This window comes from Gambusia affinis, linkage group LG06 (genome assembly GCF_019740435.1).
Source record: "Gambusia affinis linkage group LG06, SWU_Gaff_1.0, whole genome shotgun sequence".
Classification (NCBI taxonomy): domain Eukaryota; kingdom Metazoa; phylum Chordata; class Actinopteri; order Cyprinodontiformes; family Poeciliidae; genus Gambusia; species Gambusia affinis.
In genome coordinates this window covers 14,577,787-14,594,760 of record NC_057873.1, presented here as the reverse complement: position 1 = coordinate 14,594,760, position 16,974 = coordinate 14,577,787, and the positions used below count along the sequence as shown (strand labels likewise).

At 40.2% G+C, this 16,974-nt stretch overlaps 1 protein-coding gene across 2 annotated transcripts; it reads right to left on the bottom strand.

Moving 5' to 3' along the window:
* Positions 1 to 476: 476 nt before the first annotated feature.
* sgcg (sarcoglycan, gamma) lies at positions 477 to 15,395 on the bottom strand. Of its 2 annotated transcripts, none has more exons than XM_044119536.1 (8): positions 15,196 to 15,395; positions 8,805 to 9,002; positions 8,293 to 8,397; positions 6,108 to 6,195; positions 5,193 to 5,312; positions 3,147 to 3,219; positions 2,835 to 2,958; positions 477 to 1,913 (listed from the first exon to the last, which is right to left on the bottom strand). In XM_044119536.1, exons 2-8 carry the CDS (start codon positions 8,997 to 8,999, stop codon positions 1,746 to 1,748), a joined length of 873 nt encoding a protein of 290 aa, XP_043975471.1. In that variant the 5' UTR covers positions 9,000 to 9,002; positions 15,196 to 15,395; the 3' UTR covers positions 477 to 1,745. The 2 variants fall into 2 exon arrangements, with proteins under 2 accessions (XP_043975471.1, XP_043975470.1); XM_044119535.1 differs by having other exon boundaries at positions 8,805 to 8,999.
* Between the last annotated feature and the right edge of the window lie 1,579 nt (positions 15,396 to 16,974).

Below are 16,974 nucleotides of genomic sequence, written 5' to 3'. Positions count from 1 at the left end.
ATTTCTCCACAATGCATATTTTTTACTTTATCTGTAAATACAGCGCTAAAATTTGAATATTGCATAATAGTGCAATAATTCTTGTTAGTCGTCTCTGAAAGAGAAATGTTGATTATTGATTTATGATTTATTACACTGAATAAAAATATTTTAAGTTGTTTTTTTTTTTTTTGCTGTTTTAGTTATTATGGCTTACAGGTAAAGAAAGCCCAAAATCTGTCTCAGAAAATTAGAATATCACATTAGACTAATGCAAAGTGAATGTTTTAAGATCTTGTGAATCAAGCTTAAGTTTGTGTATATGCAGATCTTCTCCAGCAGAGTGCGCCACTGAACATACAGTCAAGAATATGTGCGTTCACATTAATGTTGTATTTTTGTTCGCCACTGAATCAAATCTGTAGTTAAAAAAAGTCATTGGATCCGAAGAAAAAACACTTTATATAAATAAGATGGATTAATTATGACAGAAAAAATAAAAGCAAACCAGCATTTATTTAACATATAAAATAAAATAAACATTACATTTGTTAAAATATGACAGACCTGAGGTGAGAACTGCATATCACCTTTATTCTCCCTTATTTTCATATTACGATGCCAACACAGCACAATCAATACAAAACAACTGCGATAAAAACAGGCATGTAAAATACACCAATACTTCACTCACAAAAATCGTCATTACAAAAACATTTACCTTTAAAAAAAAAATATTTCAGATGCTGCAAACAGGCTCTTCCATCCATACAGTGAAGGCAAAATGTTGAGCTCCTGTTCTGTATAATGTGTTAAAAGAACAACAACTGATGTAAAGCACTGACGCAAACAATCATTTGCTCCTTTATTCATTCAAATATCCCTGACTAAGTTTCCACTGTCTCTACCAGCTTTCCTTTGACTTTACATTAGACAATTTAACAAACAGGTCTGTTTGTGACTTTCTTGTGGTTTCCTTGGTTACATAAGGAGCTCTAAAATAAGACGGGCAAAACATACCATGAGAAAGATCCATTACATGTCGACACAATGTGGTTCTTCTTATTTAAAATTAGCAACAACGATGGAGTCACTTCACATAACTGTACTTAAAAGAAGGGAAAGAAAAGCCTCTAGTCTCTAAACTGTCTATAGCAAACTCAAAATGTAGCACCATTTCCAATCCCTCCTGAAGTTAAATAAAGTAACACTAAATTCTGAAACAAAAACAACAACAAAAAACACAACATACCAAGGGCTTGGAGTTTTGGATGAAGGCATCATTAACTAAAATAAATATTTCTAGAATAAAGAAAATCTATTACAATTTATGTCCCAGTTTTCCAAGGCCTTGATATGCATTAACTTAATTTATTGCACCACAAGATAATATTGCATAGGATGTAAGCTGCTACCAGCTCCTCATTGCCCAGCCATCATACTGCATGTGTAAAAACATTCTCATAAATCTGTGATGCACATATTTTTAAGCTGGAACGCAAATTTGCATCACTTGAATAGTTCAATAGACCAACATTACTTCACCTCCAACTCCAAGAGGGTGTGTTTTGGGGCGTGCCAGGATGCATTTTTTTTTATTTTTACACAGCTTAATGTGTAAGTTGGAAAATTGCAGACCCACTTGGGTCTGAGCATTAAAAAAAGAGTAGGAAGAAAACTCGAGCCCCATACAAACAGTTGTGCTTGTTGACTCCCAAAAGATGCTTCTTCAGAGAGAAAGAAAATCGATGACTGTCAGAGTCCGTCTAGCAGTCCTGATTTTCGCTGCAAGTGGAAGTTCGTGCAGCTTTGGACAGAAAGAGCTTCCCACTGTGACAGACACAGACCTCGAACAGATCCTGAGTACTTCCAGAAACGCCTCCTTTGCTCAGCGGCAGGCTTGGCATGCGCACCGTCTCTGCATCCAGCACCAGCTGCATCGTGAGGAGAACAAGTTTCCGTGGGTCAGCATTAATGTCTTGGTCAATCAAATAAGACACAAGCGCAAGTATAAGTATGATGGAATTAGGATATTTCATGCCTAAGAAGTCAAAATAAAAAGAAAGTGGCAAAAAGTCAGAAAAAATTTAAATTTAAAAATGCGAAATGCTGCTCACTGAAAGGTACAAGCTTACAATGCCTTCCAAAAGCATCATTACTTCAGAAAATTGTTCACATTTTATCTCTGTTGAAATCACAAACTATTTGAAAAGCATTAAAATGGAATTAAAAGCTTTGTGCTGGTCAATACAGACCAGCACAAAGCAGCACACAGATGTGGTGGAAAAGTTGTAACGTCTTAAAGTGAAGTATATATTTGTATTCAGTCCCATTTACTCTTATACACTTTAAGAAAATCCAGTGCATTTAACTGTCCTGCAAAATATTACAAAGTGATAACGGAGATCGGCTGATTATAATGGCACACCACCGTTGTCAGATTTCTATTTCTTTTCCTTCCACTTCATAATTTTGCCCTATTTCTGTTGGTCTTTCACTTGAAATCTTGAATAACTATGTTAAGGTTTATCATTTTCACATGGGAAAATATGGAAAAGTTCAAAGAGGCCCTGAACACTTTCGCAAAGCACTGTAAGTTACAGCAGGAAGTGAAAGTGGTGAAACCAGCTCTCTGTGGGCAGTGGCTAAGGTGTTTCAGACGTAAATGCTCAGCGACCTGAAAGAGCCGCGCTCCTGTCAAACTGTGCTGGAGCTCCCCGGTGTGGCCACGTGACATCATGGACGCATAAAGCTGCATGTTCCCTGCCAAAAGCATGCTGTGTACACATTCCCCAGGTGACCTAAAGAAGGATGATGAAGAGAAGTCAGCAGGAAGCATAAAACTGGTTTCTTACCAGCCCTGAAGTCGACTGCAGGATGATGTCCATGTTGGAAGAGGCTTCTATGTTTCCAGCCAGAGCTTTGAGATGAACTCCCTTTGGTGCGTCCATCGTCACAGAGCGGGTCGGGCACTCCAGCCTACAAGAAGAACAGCAGGGCTTTACAAAGAGATCACTGTGATCCCATCAACAGCACCGATTCTGACAATGAAGAGAGCGGGTAAAGCTGTGGCTCTATGAATCCTGTGCACTGAATATCTCTAATAATCGACAATAAAAGGCCATGATTTCAGGAAGGTGACGATATGTTATAGCTGCGGTCCTCACTTCAGGTCTTTCAAAAGTTCTGACTTCAGCAGCGGCACCTCCACAGAATGCTGGAACAGAGCTCCTTCAGGACCTGAGAAAACAAACACACGCACACACACACACACATAAACACCAGTCATCAAAGGAAGAGGAGGCTCTCGCAAACACATGCAGGACATTGCTAAGAGTTTGTTTAATTGGTTTTCACTAGTATTTGGTATAAAAATGAGCTAACAGTCACTAACTTCAGGGAATGATGCCAGCTGATTTTAAAGCGCCATCCTATCTGCTGCGTTTCTGAGTTTGACTTTAAAAAGGAGAAGCAGCCTGTCGGCTCACTTTGACTCTCGGTAAATTGGGCGAAGCAACACGGAGAGACAGATAACACTGAGGGCTCAAACTGACCCCAGGCAAAACGAAGCCATCAGCCGCCTCGCTGTTTAATCAGTCATCACAGTTTGTGGTCAGTGGCACGCACCAACATCAACACTGACCGCCGAAACATTCGGAGCGCAGGATGGAAATAAATGAAAATAGTTACCCTGCGTCTCTTTGCTATGTAAAAAAAGATTCTCTGTGTGGTTTTATGATACAGATTATTGACTCCAAGCCCCAACTGTGCACATGATGGATTGTTTTCTGTATGGCATTAATGCATTTATACGAGCTAATTCAGTTGCATGGGAGATCATTAAAAGGCATTTAACTGTATGGTTTAAAAGTCTAAAAAAAAAAAAGGTCTGCCTGAGCAAAACAGTGTAATATGAATAACAGAGAATTTAGAGATAAATCTTTTGAAATTTTCATACAAATTTCAGAAGGCAAATAGGAATTAGGAACACAAGTCAGCAATGACTCTTCCAACCAACAACCTTTCATATTTGTCAGCGGGACAGTTTTCGGCTTTTAGTCTTTTACCACATGTTAAACTTTGCAACTTCTCTTCAGCTCACCCCACACATTTCAAAAAGGTTTAAGTTTAGGGAACAAGATGTCATGGAAGAAGGTTCAGGTAAACCATCTATGTCGATTTGGCGATTAGGCTGCAAAAACAAACAATTCCCAGTGTTCTGGAAAGGTCCTCAACAATGTTCCTGTGGTTCTTGGATGTAAAACAGAGCGAAGCTATTTTATTTGACCAAAACACAAAACTTAGTAATATTGAACTCCTTATTTATTGCAGTGAACCTTGGAGAAAAAAATGTTGGTTCTCTCCAACCATCCTCCTCCTCACTGTTGTTGGTGCCAAGATAAATTAGAGTCCTTATCAAGCCTTGTTTTGTGCTCTTCCAATTGTTTTAAACTTTTTAGTTATTTTTTTTTAAACTGAAGATATTGGCAATTAATGACAGCTCTTCTTACTATGTGGTTTAAAAATTACTCAGACGAATCTACTTAATAGGACATTTTAGAAATTGTGGTAATGCTGTTTATTTATAAAGAACAAATGCCTCATAAATTTAGATTTTTTTTCTCCCCCCAAAAGTAATTACTATAAAAAAATGAATAATTTAGAGGTTACATTTTTTCAATTTGATAATCTTGATAGGTACCTTCACTGAATGTGGCAGTAAATGTGAAAAGTTTGCAAAGTGTTTAGCAGACCGTGAACAAAATTCAGATGGTAACTGGTGCCTGAATATGAAATTGTTTAAGTATCAGGAAGGGGAAATTGTTTTCTATTAGTTTTGCATCATTGTTTACTGAAGAGTTGCAAGCAAAGAAAGAAAACTCCAAACCAAAATCAAGTTTTCCACACACAGTTGCTCCAGTAAGACACTGTTCTCTGATGCAGATCAAAAGTTACCGGGGCAGATTAAGTAGATTAAAACTGAGGGAAAATTCACATATTCTGCACTTTAAACTTAAACTCCAATATGTGTCACAATGATGATCATTTTAATGAAACTCTGCTATTTATACCCAAAGACCATGGAAACAATCACATTGTGTTTGTCCAACCTGTCGTTGATGTCACATTTGAGGTGTGTGTTATCTTTCTCCAAATAGTGCCAGCCAACAGGTGTGTGCTGCATTCACAAGCTTAGATATCCGCCCGCATACCTGTGACTCGGAGTTTGTCCGGACCAATCAAAGTCTGCTCGCCATCTGCACTGAACAGCATGTTGTTGTTGGGGGAGTTTAAGAGCATGTTGTGAGTGTGTCCCTGAGCCTCTTTGGGACCTGTAACAGTAACAGAAAACACCTCAAAGGGGTTTGGCAGTGGCACATGAACAAACTTGACCTCATCGGTTCACTCCGAGTCTTTTTAGATTGGTATAGAAAAATTTCTAGCTTATTAGAATTGCTGAGGTGATCAGCAAAGTGGATGAATTCAACCCTAAGAGAGAAATGAGTAACACCATTAGGTTTTTACTGAAGGGTGCCTCATCACAGGTCAGTCTCTTTGCCCTTGACTGCAGCTGTGTTCACAGCCCTGTGAGAGCAGAATCTACTGCAGGTGGATCTCGCAGTGAGACATTTAACTCGGCGCCTGTGTCTACATTTGTGAACGACACACAATCTTCTCTAACAAGCATTTTAGTTTTATGCTCCTGGGGCTGGGAGCATGCAGGCTCTGCGGATTACGACTTAACGATCAAGGACACATAATGGCATCGTGGAACACAGTAATTAGTTGGGTCATTTGCTGGCCTTTTAATCATGACAAAGCATCCTAACGTGGCCATCGGAGGACTATAAAAGATGTACAAATATGACCCTCCACGGGCGCCAAGCCCTCCATGGGAGACAGAATGATCCGGAAGCATTGCCAGAGACAGGAACACTGCCTGTAATGGCTTTTAAATGGAAATCTAAGAGATTATAAATTGACAGATGGCCTCTTGTCACTGCTAATGTAGGATGAGGAATCCCTGCAGGACAAGTACATGAGTGACTTTACTATCGCCCCCATACATCACGCGAATGCGAGGTGTGAGCGCGGGATTGTCTCCGTGTGGACATGCGTCCTCTTACCCACAGATGTCCTCCCCGTAACGCTCCCATTCTCGTTGCGGGCATTAAGGGAAACATTTTCCGATGAATTCACAACTAGGGGAGTGTCCTGAAAGCAGAGGGACAAAAAAGACGCTTTACAGCCTCCAGAACAAACAAAATAAAGTAAGATAAACGCATTTATGACCAGGGTGCACATACATGATGGAAAAATGTTCACTTTGCCTCCAACATGGTAACTATTGAAATACTATAGAGTCTTTTTTAAATCAAAAATGGGTCCCACATGTTGCTAGTGAGTTCCCTCTCCTGTCACAATAAGGCTAATATGTGAAGTGTCACTAAAGCTGTTCCTGATGTTTTCGGCCTCTGAACAACAAAAACACACATTTAATGAGTTCATCTATTTAGCCAGTTAGAAAAAAAAAAAGCTCTGGGGTGTTTTTACATGTTATGGGAGTTTGTTGCCTTTAGGCTACGTTGCACCATAATGATGCACAAAAGAAATAGAAAACTTGTCAGTTTGAACACGATTTATTTCATTAACATATTCAGCAGCTTTAACAGCAAAGCAAAATGAGAAACTCATTTTATTAGGGCATCTTGTCACTGTGGCTCAACCAACTGAAAAGAACATATTAAGTCAACATTTTATAAAAAAAAAAAAAAAATCAGTTTTAATCTTGATTGTGTAACAGATATATTTGAGTACAGTAAAGTTAAAGTCATAGCTAAAATATGTAGTTTATATTCATCTAGTAAAGCATATTTTTAGGTTGTATTTACTCTTAATCTCCATACATTTACTTCTATTCATAGAATGAATCAGCCTCAAAGAGAAGGTAGGAATCACACCACCCACTTATCACTTGTACACTGTACCAGAAACATCTGATATCTGTATTTCACACTCACTATCTTCATAACCATCTTGATTCCAGATGGAATATTTGCTGGGAAGGCTTGAACTTTGACTAGAAGTTGGATTTTTGCTCTTTTCTCCCTTGAAGCTGTATTGAGTGAGGATGAGTTCATTCAACAAATGAGGGAGCATGTGTGGAAATTGGCTGACATGATTTAGAATTAACTTCACCGCAACTATAAATATATCTCTTATTGGTAAATTGTGAATGTCAAAGCAAGACATGAGTGAATAGTAAGCATTTGGACATTAGATATACATCAGAAAACACACAATTACGCATCAGTGGGAAAACAATTGTTTTGGTGTTTTTCTACAGTTACTTATCGTTTCTTTTTGTACAGTTGACTCCTTAACACTGACTGATTTTTTCAGTCTCCTCAGAAAAAGAGTTCATTAACACGTCAAACGTTTAATAAATGGGGTAACATTAGACAAACTGTGAAATGGTTTGCTTTTAAACAAACTTCTTCTTACCATTTTTACAACAATGTTTGCACAAGGCGACAGAAGCAGCCTGTAATTTGTATCGGCAGACAGAAAACATGAGCCTTTAATGAACAGAAAGCCACCCTGCATTAAATCACTTCTGTTTCTGTCCTGGAAGGAAGACGCTTTTATAAAAATGATCCAAGTAACAAACTTCTCATACAAAAGACGAAGGACGGCGACGTGAGTCACTGAGTCTCATTAGATAGCCATATAATACATTAGAGAATGTGCCCATCCATAAATGAGGGATGTCTTGCCTCTTTAATGAGAGTTGTGAAAAAACAAAAAAGCTTTAAAAAAATTGTTATGAACAAGAAAAGCCATAACATGCAAACAACTGCAGCAAAGTGTTCCCATCTGCTGCTAGAAGGCAGGCCATAAACTACTCCTCACCACAAATATCCCTGAGGTTAATGGGGAGCTGAGCGCTTCGCCATGTGCGCTGCGTGGGACTGCCAAATCCAGTTTGTTCTGACACGTTCCCCCACGAAAAAAAAAAAAGAAACCAGAACTGCACTGAGAAATATGCAGCACCCTGGCTGAGGCGAGGCAATATCTGCACGAGTGTCTGCAGATTCAGATGATGGCGGCACATTTCCAACTCTCGCTCCAGTTTAACGTTTAGTAAACAGGATGAAATAATGGGCAGGCTGTCGGGCTGCTAGGCTGAGCAAACAACAGTTTGACGATTAATTGGAAAGCAGAAGGTAGAAGGGATGAGGGGGGAGAGGAGAGCGACCAGACAACGAGGAGGAATGTGGGAGATAAAGTGAGCGTTTATGTTGATCTTACTTCTCTGGAGTGAATCTCCTGAGCATAGACCGGGAAAAGAAACTCAGACTCGCCTTCTTCCAGCTTTACTCCATCAGGGTGTACTTGTAGGAGTCCCATCCCTTCCTAAAATAAAAGACTTAATTTTAATCAATAAAATAACACAAAACAGGCTTCAGCTGAGTTTAAATATTCACATTCACTGCTTTGATTGTTGTGATATTCGGGTCTGGGCTCATCGGCAGGCTCTTAATTAAATAGATAGCATGTCTATAAATATATGAGTATGTGTGTGAGGCTGCTTGGTGCATCTCTGTTTCTCCATAAATCTGCAGTTGCCATCTGGACTTGAGACAGAAAGCTGAAAAGACTCCCTGAAATAGCAGTTGCACTGTCCTCTTTAAACAAGCTAATGGTGAAAACGCCTTTGCTGCAATGCGCGTCTAATGTTAGTGGACTAGAAAATAACAGAGAATTTAAAGTGTATTCTAAAGGAGGAGTGAAATGGAACGGAAAATGCGAGCAGCGCGCACCGCGTTGAACCACATCACCCGGAGGATCCATATGGTGAGGGCAAAGTTGACCACCAGGATGACGATGAGGAGCAACACAAACAGGTAGAGGCAACGTTTCCTCCAGCCGTAGATGCCGATCTTGTAGATGTAGTCGGGCACGGGCCGTGGCGCGCTGACGCCCTGGGTGGTGCTGACATACTGCTCCCGAACCATCTGCTGGATGAGGGCGACACATGTTGACAGGTACACAGACAAGAGAAACAGATGCTTTAAGTCAGACTGAACATGGCGTGCCGTGACATCAGTCAGGAATGAGAGATTGAAGACACATTGGTGGAGAGAAACCCAACCACACCTCAACAAAACACAAAACTCTCTGAAAAAATAATCACTGAATACAGCGGCTTGCAAAAATATTCCCACTGCTTCAGCCTTCTGCCACGTTACAGACACAAGCTTGAACTGGTCTCTCTTGACTTATATATATACCATATACCATATATGTATATGGTATATACATATATTGTTGTATATATATATATATATATATATATATATATATATATATATATATATATATATATATATATATATATATATATATATATATGTAAAGAATCCCATTTAAAGTTTGCCACAAGCCGTTTGATGAGACTAAAATGTAGCAGTTTGACCTGCTTGCAAAGAGCTATCTGCTGCTCAAAGCTAGCATGCTACATCACCAAATATGTTGGTGGCAGGATCATGCTGTGGAGATGCTTTTTGTCAGTAGAGACAGGGAAGCTGGTCAGGCTTAGAGGGAAGATGGATGAAACTTATTTATTTTTCTTGCCTGATTAAAGGGTTGTGCTTATAATTCCCTTGGGGTTCTTAGAAATTCTGCTGTTCAGATGCTTTTAAAGGACGATATGAGAGAATGGGGGGAAACTTCTAAACAGACAGAAACTTAATACATATAACAAACTAAATGACAATTTGCTCTATAAGAGACATTGTTGTGTTTTGTTTTAAAATATGCAAATAATTTCAATAACACTTAGAAGTGATGACTAAATAATGTACAAGGACTTGAGCTCTTTTGAAGAAAACATTGGCACCAATGTCCAGAGGCTTTGCACAGCATGAATCAATAAACACACACAAAGGCTTTTTTTTTTCTAAACGCTGTCGACAATTTGTAGAAATACAAACCTTTTGGAGAAATTTTACTAATCTGGTAAAAACTTTTGCAGAAGGCCTTTACCATGAAGAACTACATTATTAATTCATGAACAGACATTCCTTTGTAAAGAATTGTGTACTATGAATGCATTATTTGGTTTTTCTGCTCAGAAAGTTACAATGTGCACGTCAGACCTTGGATAACAATGTTGCTTTCAGTTCTATATGGCTATCCAATGCAACGTGGCTAATGCTGTACAAACATCTACTCTCGTGGGTCTATTAGGGCCTGATTACGTAACGACTGCAGGGAGAGTCTGTGGCTGAGTTTGGACGCAAAGAGAGATGAACTCACAGAGAGAGAAATACAGAAGTTTGGCCAATGGATTTCAAGCCTCTGTATTTAGAATGGCCTTTTGTTCTGCTTTCTTTTCGTTTTTCCGATTTCACTCCTTTGGAGTTCCAACAGGCCTAATTTGTTTTGCCTTCACAAACCTCCTGTGGTAGAGATGAAACAAAGCATGCCTAACAAAATGGCGTTTTGTGCTGCTTAAGATTTGCTTGGAGCTCGGGAACCGGACCAGGCCAGGTGCCTGACCCACCTGGCCTGGTTTGATGCCACGTCTGGTCCACGTAGCGGAAACACACAAACATGTGCAGAGACGAGACACAACAGTCTTATTCTGGACCAAAGTGAGGAGCTTTCTATGGGTTTTATTTTGGTGGTAGGCTGACTGACCCGAGGTGGTTCACTTCAAGTACGCTCTTTACTTTTCTCTCTCTGAACTGAAAGTTATGTCGGATGTTTAGGACAAAATGTTGTGCAGAATCTTGCATTGAAACTTCAGGAAGAGAAAAGAAAGTTGGATTTTAAATCATGCACTAATAGTCTAAAAGTTCATTCTCAGCTTCCACTGGAATTTCTCTTTAACCAGTTAGCAGTTTGTAAGTTACTTCATGTTTTTGTTTCTTTGCATAATTAATCACAAGTAGATTGTGTGATTATTTATAGGTTAATTAGTGACGAGCAATTATTTATAAAAAAAAATACACAATTTCAAGATGAAGTGTCAATATTGTAATTTTCATATAAAGTATAAATCTCAAATCGAGAAAAAAAAAAATCACCCTGAATATCGATTGCCAACAAATAAGAAGGTTTAACACAAAAACGTATTTAACAATCTTTCTCTTCTTCTCTTTAGTTTTAAAGCAAGAAGCAGCTTCTACGGTTTTGTTGCAGCATCGTTCGTCTCGCAATCATTGCGATTAAAAGCATTGATAAATAATCCCTGAAGAATGCTGCTGCATCCTCTTTGTTATGACAGTTAATGCATCAGATATTTGCTTGAAACTGCTGATACGGAAGAGTGTTTGAAATAAATGCTCTGCCCTCTTTATCACTGAAACTGGAGCTTCCACACAAAACAAAAACAAGCAGCATTAGGGAGATTGATGAACGCTGGAATCTGTTAAGAAACGTGCGTCATCTTTCCTGTGGTTGTGGTCTCGGGTTACTGAATACAGTAATTCTGGTGAATTTTCATCTTTGACACTGAGTTTCCATTACTGCAGGATTTAAGCACACAATGTTTATATCCAATATAGTTTCCAGCCTTTCAGCTTGGCTTTATAAATGCACCCCGCCTAATGACACATCCACATAATGCTTCTCTCACACACTGTGCAGTCTGTGATTCATGAGCCCGGCGCTCGGGCACTGTGGCTTCATAAGAGCGGTGCCAACACAAAACCCTACTCAATTTCCAGCCCCTTTTGAAAAGGGGAAAAGGAAAATGCAACTTACTACAGAACAGAAGCGCTTCCTGCTGACAGTATCAGCTTGATAAGTGACGATGCAGCGAGAACTTCAAAAATGATTTTATTTAATAGAACAACACAACGTGGAGCAAGGCTACTTAGTGAAATGATAATTATACGGGGTTTTAAAATGGCTAAGCATCACGACCAAACAACAGCAGGAAAGTTGTAGAGAAGTTTAAGTCAGTTTTTAAACAATATTCAATTCAATTGAAAATTACTTTATTAAGCCCAAAGGTAAATTAAATGTTGCAACACAAATTATTCAAGATTCTTCCGAGAGGCGGGAACGGCTGTGGGCCTGAGGCGCTCTGTATTGCAGCAAATTTGAAGACGGAGAACGCTGATTCTAAAGCTTTGAACGTCCCAATGCACTGCTCAGTCCTTTATCCAGAAAAGTAAAGAATATGGCTCAGCATTAAACCTACACAAGACATGAGGTGAGCATAAAAGAAGCAACCAAGAGGTTCTCAGCCTACTGGAACCAAAAACCAATTTTTTTGTGCACATGCAAAACAAAACTTTGCGTCAGAAAACTAAATGTACATTATCTTCCAAATGTCCCCCTCAGTGTGAAATATAGTATCATGCTGTGGGGATGATTTTATTCAAAGGGAACCTGGTCAGATTTGATAGGAAAATGGATAAAGTTAGGCAGAACATCACCTGTATACATACACCCACAGCTACAATGAAATGGTTTAGATCAAATTATGCCATAGAATGGCCTAGTCAAAGGGCAGATCTAAATTCAGCTGAGAATCTATGGCGATATTTGAAATTTGATGCTCACTGCTGCTCTTCACCTTGAAAGAGCTTCTGTGATTTTGCCAGGACTCTCTTGTATTTGTAAAAGAAACCATGTATCATCCTGGGTGAAAAAAACAAAACAATAAAAACCAAGGTTGTGGTTGAAAAAGTGAGAAAAAAGGATGAAAGGAAGAATCACAGCGAGGTTTAAGTTGCAACCCAGGACTCGTTTTCTGTGCTCAGGTCACGTGAGGTCAGATCAGGCTCAGACTGCGGACCCCTCTGGGGGAGACCCCAGTCGGCACATTTGGACCACCTGACAAGGTGACACCAAGGAACCTTGGGGGAAGATTTCTCTGAGACAAGCCAAGTGTGTGTCCAAGAAGCTGAAAGCCTGACAGGGCTGCAGTGAAAGAGGAGCTCTGTCAGTTTCTATTGATAGATCTGTAATAATAATCAAAAAAATAGCTGCAGAGTACACTGCTGCCATTGAGGAGAAAAACTGCGGGGAAACCCCGTCAGCTTCGGGTTACGACAAGTCAACAAAAACCCACCCGGAACAGGTAGAAAATAAAGACAAAACTGCTTTAGATCTCCAGCCAAACAACGACGTCTTGTCTTAGCGGTGTTTTCTCCACGCAGCTTCACAGATTTACGCACAGCGCAGATGTTAGGTTGCTCTCCATCATGTTAAAACCAACGCTCCTCGAGCCGAAAAGCAATTCTTCCCCGACAGGAACAGATGCTCAGCCGAGCACATCTTCTTTCTGTGGGCCCCCAGGGGCCGTCATTGATATGGCCGGAAGCCGAATTAACATGCAGTGGCAAACTGTACCAACAGGCTAAAATAAGTTTCTGCAAATAATGAAGGTAAACATCTTTTTCCAGCTGCACAGCGAGGGCCCACAGATAAAAGCAGAGGAGCTGGCTCCCGGCTCTCAGAGGGCCGGCTTGTTTCTCTCTGCCTGCAGTAAACACTTGGAGAGTGTGTGTTAAAGGCATAAAAGGCTGAAAGTGTTTCTATGACCAAATCTGCATCTCCACAGGACCTGTCACATGCCCTGCAAGCTTAGCAGTGATGAATAGCCCCTCTTTCATGAACAAATAAATGAATGTTGCCTCCAAATAGGAGGGAAAAAAATAACTGCGATATCCTCACAGGAGGGGAGGGGAGGGGGAGACGAGCAGCGCTCTCGATAAGGAATAAGTTATGTGGAAATGCTTGTTTTGTTTTTTTTTTTCCTGGCATGTATCTCACCTCATTTATGTTTTTTAATCATATCTGTGGGAATGACTCAAGTTTAGAGTGTTGAATCTGCGCGGAAAACAGCCGGTTTGCTCGTCATCTGCTGATTTCGAGAGCATGGATCTATTCACGTTTAAATGTTTGCCATTTCCAGGGATCTCCACTGAGGCCTGACAGAGATGAACACTTTCCCAATTAAACCCATTCCAATATCCCAGAGCTCCATCTATTAACACCAGCAGCTTTTGGTGTGCTCACACCTTGATCAGACCAGGAACCTTAAGCGAATGAGCTCTTGGTTTGTTCATTATGATGGTTAATGAATTTTGCTGGAATCCAGTGTAATTACTTTAAATGAACACATTAAGAGGCCTCTGTGCATTCAGCTGCTGGAAAGTAAAGGAGGAGGCAGCGTCGTAAAGGTTGGATCCGTTTGATGCGCCCTTCAGCTCCACTTTCAGTCCTGCCACCAGGCTTTAAACCGCAGGCTGATCCCTCCATAGCAACCCAAATAAACACTCCCTGAAGAGCCTCACTGGCAGACTGCCAGGAATGCTTAGTGTGCGCAGAGTTTAGCACAAAATCTGACCATTTCTAAGTTAATCTGCTAGTTTCAAACTCAAATATGAAACACACAGTGCAAATAGATGACAGTTTCTGATCGGGTAAAAAAAATGTCTATGCCCTTTTTTATGTAAAATGTTCATGTGCTGTTAAACGATTGAGATCCAGTGCTCTAATGCATTATCTGGATAAATGTGTCTCCCTGATGATTTCTGGCCTCTGGATGAGACTGAGGATCTGATCACTTCAAATCCTCAGGTCCGGGCTGTAATCCAGGTTTCCACATGAGCTAAAACTTGAACAAATCATGCGCTGGAGGTTTTGGCTGGTTAGCAACTATTAAATGTGTAAAGGAAGGAAAATACTTAAAAGATCTGTGAGCCCGGGGCTGTAGTTCACTCTGTGTGTATAGAGGATAGCCGGTGTCAAGTCTCAATGCTCTCCTATGATGCCTTCATTTCTAAAAATAGGACGCAAGTGTTGTGAACTACTTTTTTTTTTTTTAAAAAAAGCAATATGGTCTACAGACTCAGAGGCAATACCTGATATTAACCAAGCAGTGTAAAACTACAGTCTACAAGACTAATGCAAGGACTTACAGTGAGTTATTTTTGTGTTTCACTTCTGTTGGCCATGTATGGTAAAACTGCTCACAGCCGGCTCACTAAAAACATACTTTCCAAATCCTAATCTCTGAGCGGAAAGGAAAGTTATCACAGCGCAACACATAAAACGCTAAGGTGGATGAAACCTTTAAACCACACTTATTAGGTTAAAGGTCAGCACTGTAAAACCCTTTCTAAGTTCATTTTAAGAGGAGACACGCACGACAAATGAAGAGGAATGAAAACGGTCCAGGCTACTCACGGTTGCGTGTTGAGGCAGAGCAGTCCTTTTCTCCAAAGCAGCAGATCCTGAGCTGCTCCCAGCAGCTTGAGAGGCAGCAGCGCTCGAGCTCCTCACTCGTCTGTCAGGCGCTCAACAGCTGCGTGCCATAAATCCAGGGCTGGGAGACGCATCCAGGCTGATCGCCGCGAGACGGCGCTCCCACTCTGACTCTGTCCTCCAGACATTTAAACATCACCGTCAGTGCGGGTCTGAGTGAGAGACAAAAATGGAAAGAGGAGGAGAGGGCAGAGTTTCCATCACTCACACACACACACACACACAGAAAGAGACAGAGCCATCCGCAATGAGCAAAGGCAGCTGTATTTCATGCTCTGTGTCACTTTCACTGCCCAACCCAGAGTCTGATCAAGTGCCTTCTAATCTGAGACTTCAGTCGTGGCTCTCCACATGAAGATGAGCTTCCAGATCGCTCAGCCAGTGGGAAGTATGGGTTACTGAACTCATACGAGAAATTTGATTACTGGAATCCTAATTCTTACAGAGCTACTGAACTTCTATGTGAAGATCCATCAGTAACTTCAAAATCAGCCTTTTATTCATAAATCAACAACAACAAAAAAAATCTCCATTCATTCCAGTTCTATCACGTGACATGATAAAAACATCCATCCATTTTCTAACACCCTTGTCCTTAGTGGGGTCGGGAGGTGCTGGTGCCCATCACCAGCTGAGTACTGGGAGAGAGGTGGGGTTCACCCTGGACACGTCGCCAGTCTGTCGCAATAATAAAAACATATTGTTTTGTATTTCATGGAGAATTTGCAGATGTTTTGTTTTTGAATAATTAAGCTTGACTGATGCTTTGTTTTAGGTCTAATGCTAGTAGGAGCAAATCAGACGTGACATCAACTAAACTAGCTGAAAAGGAAAAAGGTCCGACTGGACAAGAGTAACGGCCTGTATACCTCTGGTCACTGAGTGAAAAAGAACATCTTGACCTAATAAAAGATGTGAACAGTTTATGGTAAGTTTATGGTGAATTTAATTGAGCTTCCTTGTTCTATTATTTTTGTTCTGCTGAGACACTTGGGAGTTAAATTGCATTTTACATTATACCTTTTGGTCCAGTTTATTTTTTCCTGATAACGTTTCTTCTAAAACCATTAAACATTACAATTACCTTGTCGTAATGTCATTTTTAAATCCTGCTGCTGAGCTTCTTTCCACTTCTTGTTTATCATGCTAATAATTGACAGTAGGTGTGAACACAAGATTGAATGCTGAAACTGAACCATTTTGCAGCCATGTTACTGCTGTTTGATTCTTCTAACATTTTAACCTTTATTTAAAATGTCCTAAGTCCACTAGCGGAGAGCCATTGCAAATGTTGAAATTCATTTTATAATCTGAAGCTTGTGCTTGACAGCCAGAATGAAAAGACAAATGCAGCTCTGTTTGTTTTCTTTGCAGGCTGAGTGTTGGAGGACCTGATGGATGTTGCGTGCATGTCGAAGGCGTAAACCCTGCGGTTTGTTTGGTTGTCGGTGCTCGGGGGAATGCTGCACGGTGACAAAGGGAGGGTTAGCAACATCCATCACCAAAGTGCCGCACATCAATTGCCCTGAGCAAACATTTGAGTTTCTTTTCATGCCGTTATCAACAAACCATAAACCTCCATAGCCAGATGCTTTTTATGGCCAAACAGAACATTTATGGAATCCTGAATGAGTTGAGGGAATAGTTTAAATTTATGTTAGTGTACACAACTGAATTTATATTAGGAACCTATTATGTTTT

Excerpts from the sequence above, each read along its gene's own strand:
- sgcg (XM_044119536.1), bottom strand. The coding sequence starts at position 8,999 with ATGGTTCGGGAGCAGTATGTCAGCACCACCCAGGGCGTCAGCGCGCCA. Across the intron at positions 5,313-6,107 it reads TACGGGGAGGACATCTGTGG|GTCCCAAAGAGGCTCAGGGA; the intron begins GTAAGAGGACGC and ends TTACTGTTACAG. Across the intron at positions 3,220-5,192 it reads GGACAAACTCCGAGTCACAG|GTCCTGAAGGAGCTCTGTTC; the intron begins GTATGCGGGCGG and ends TTGTTTTCTCAG.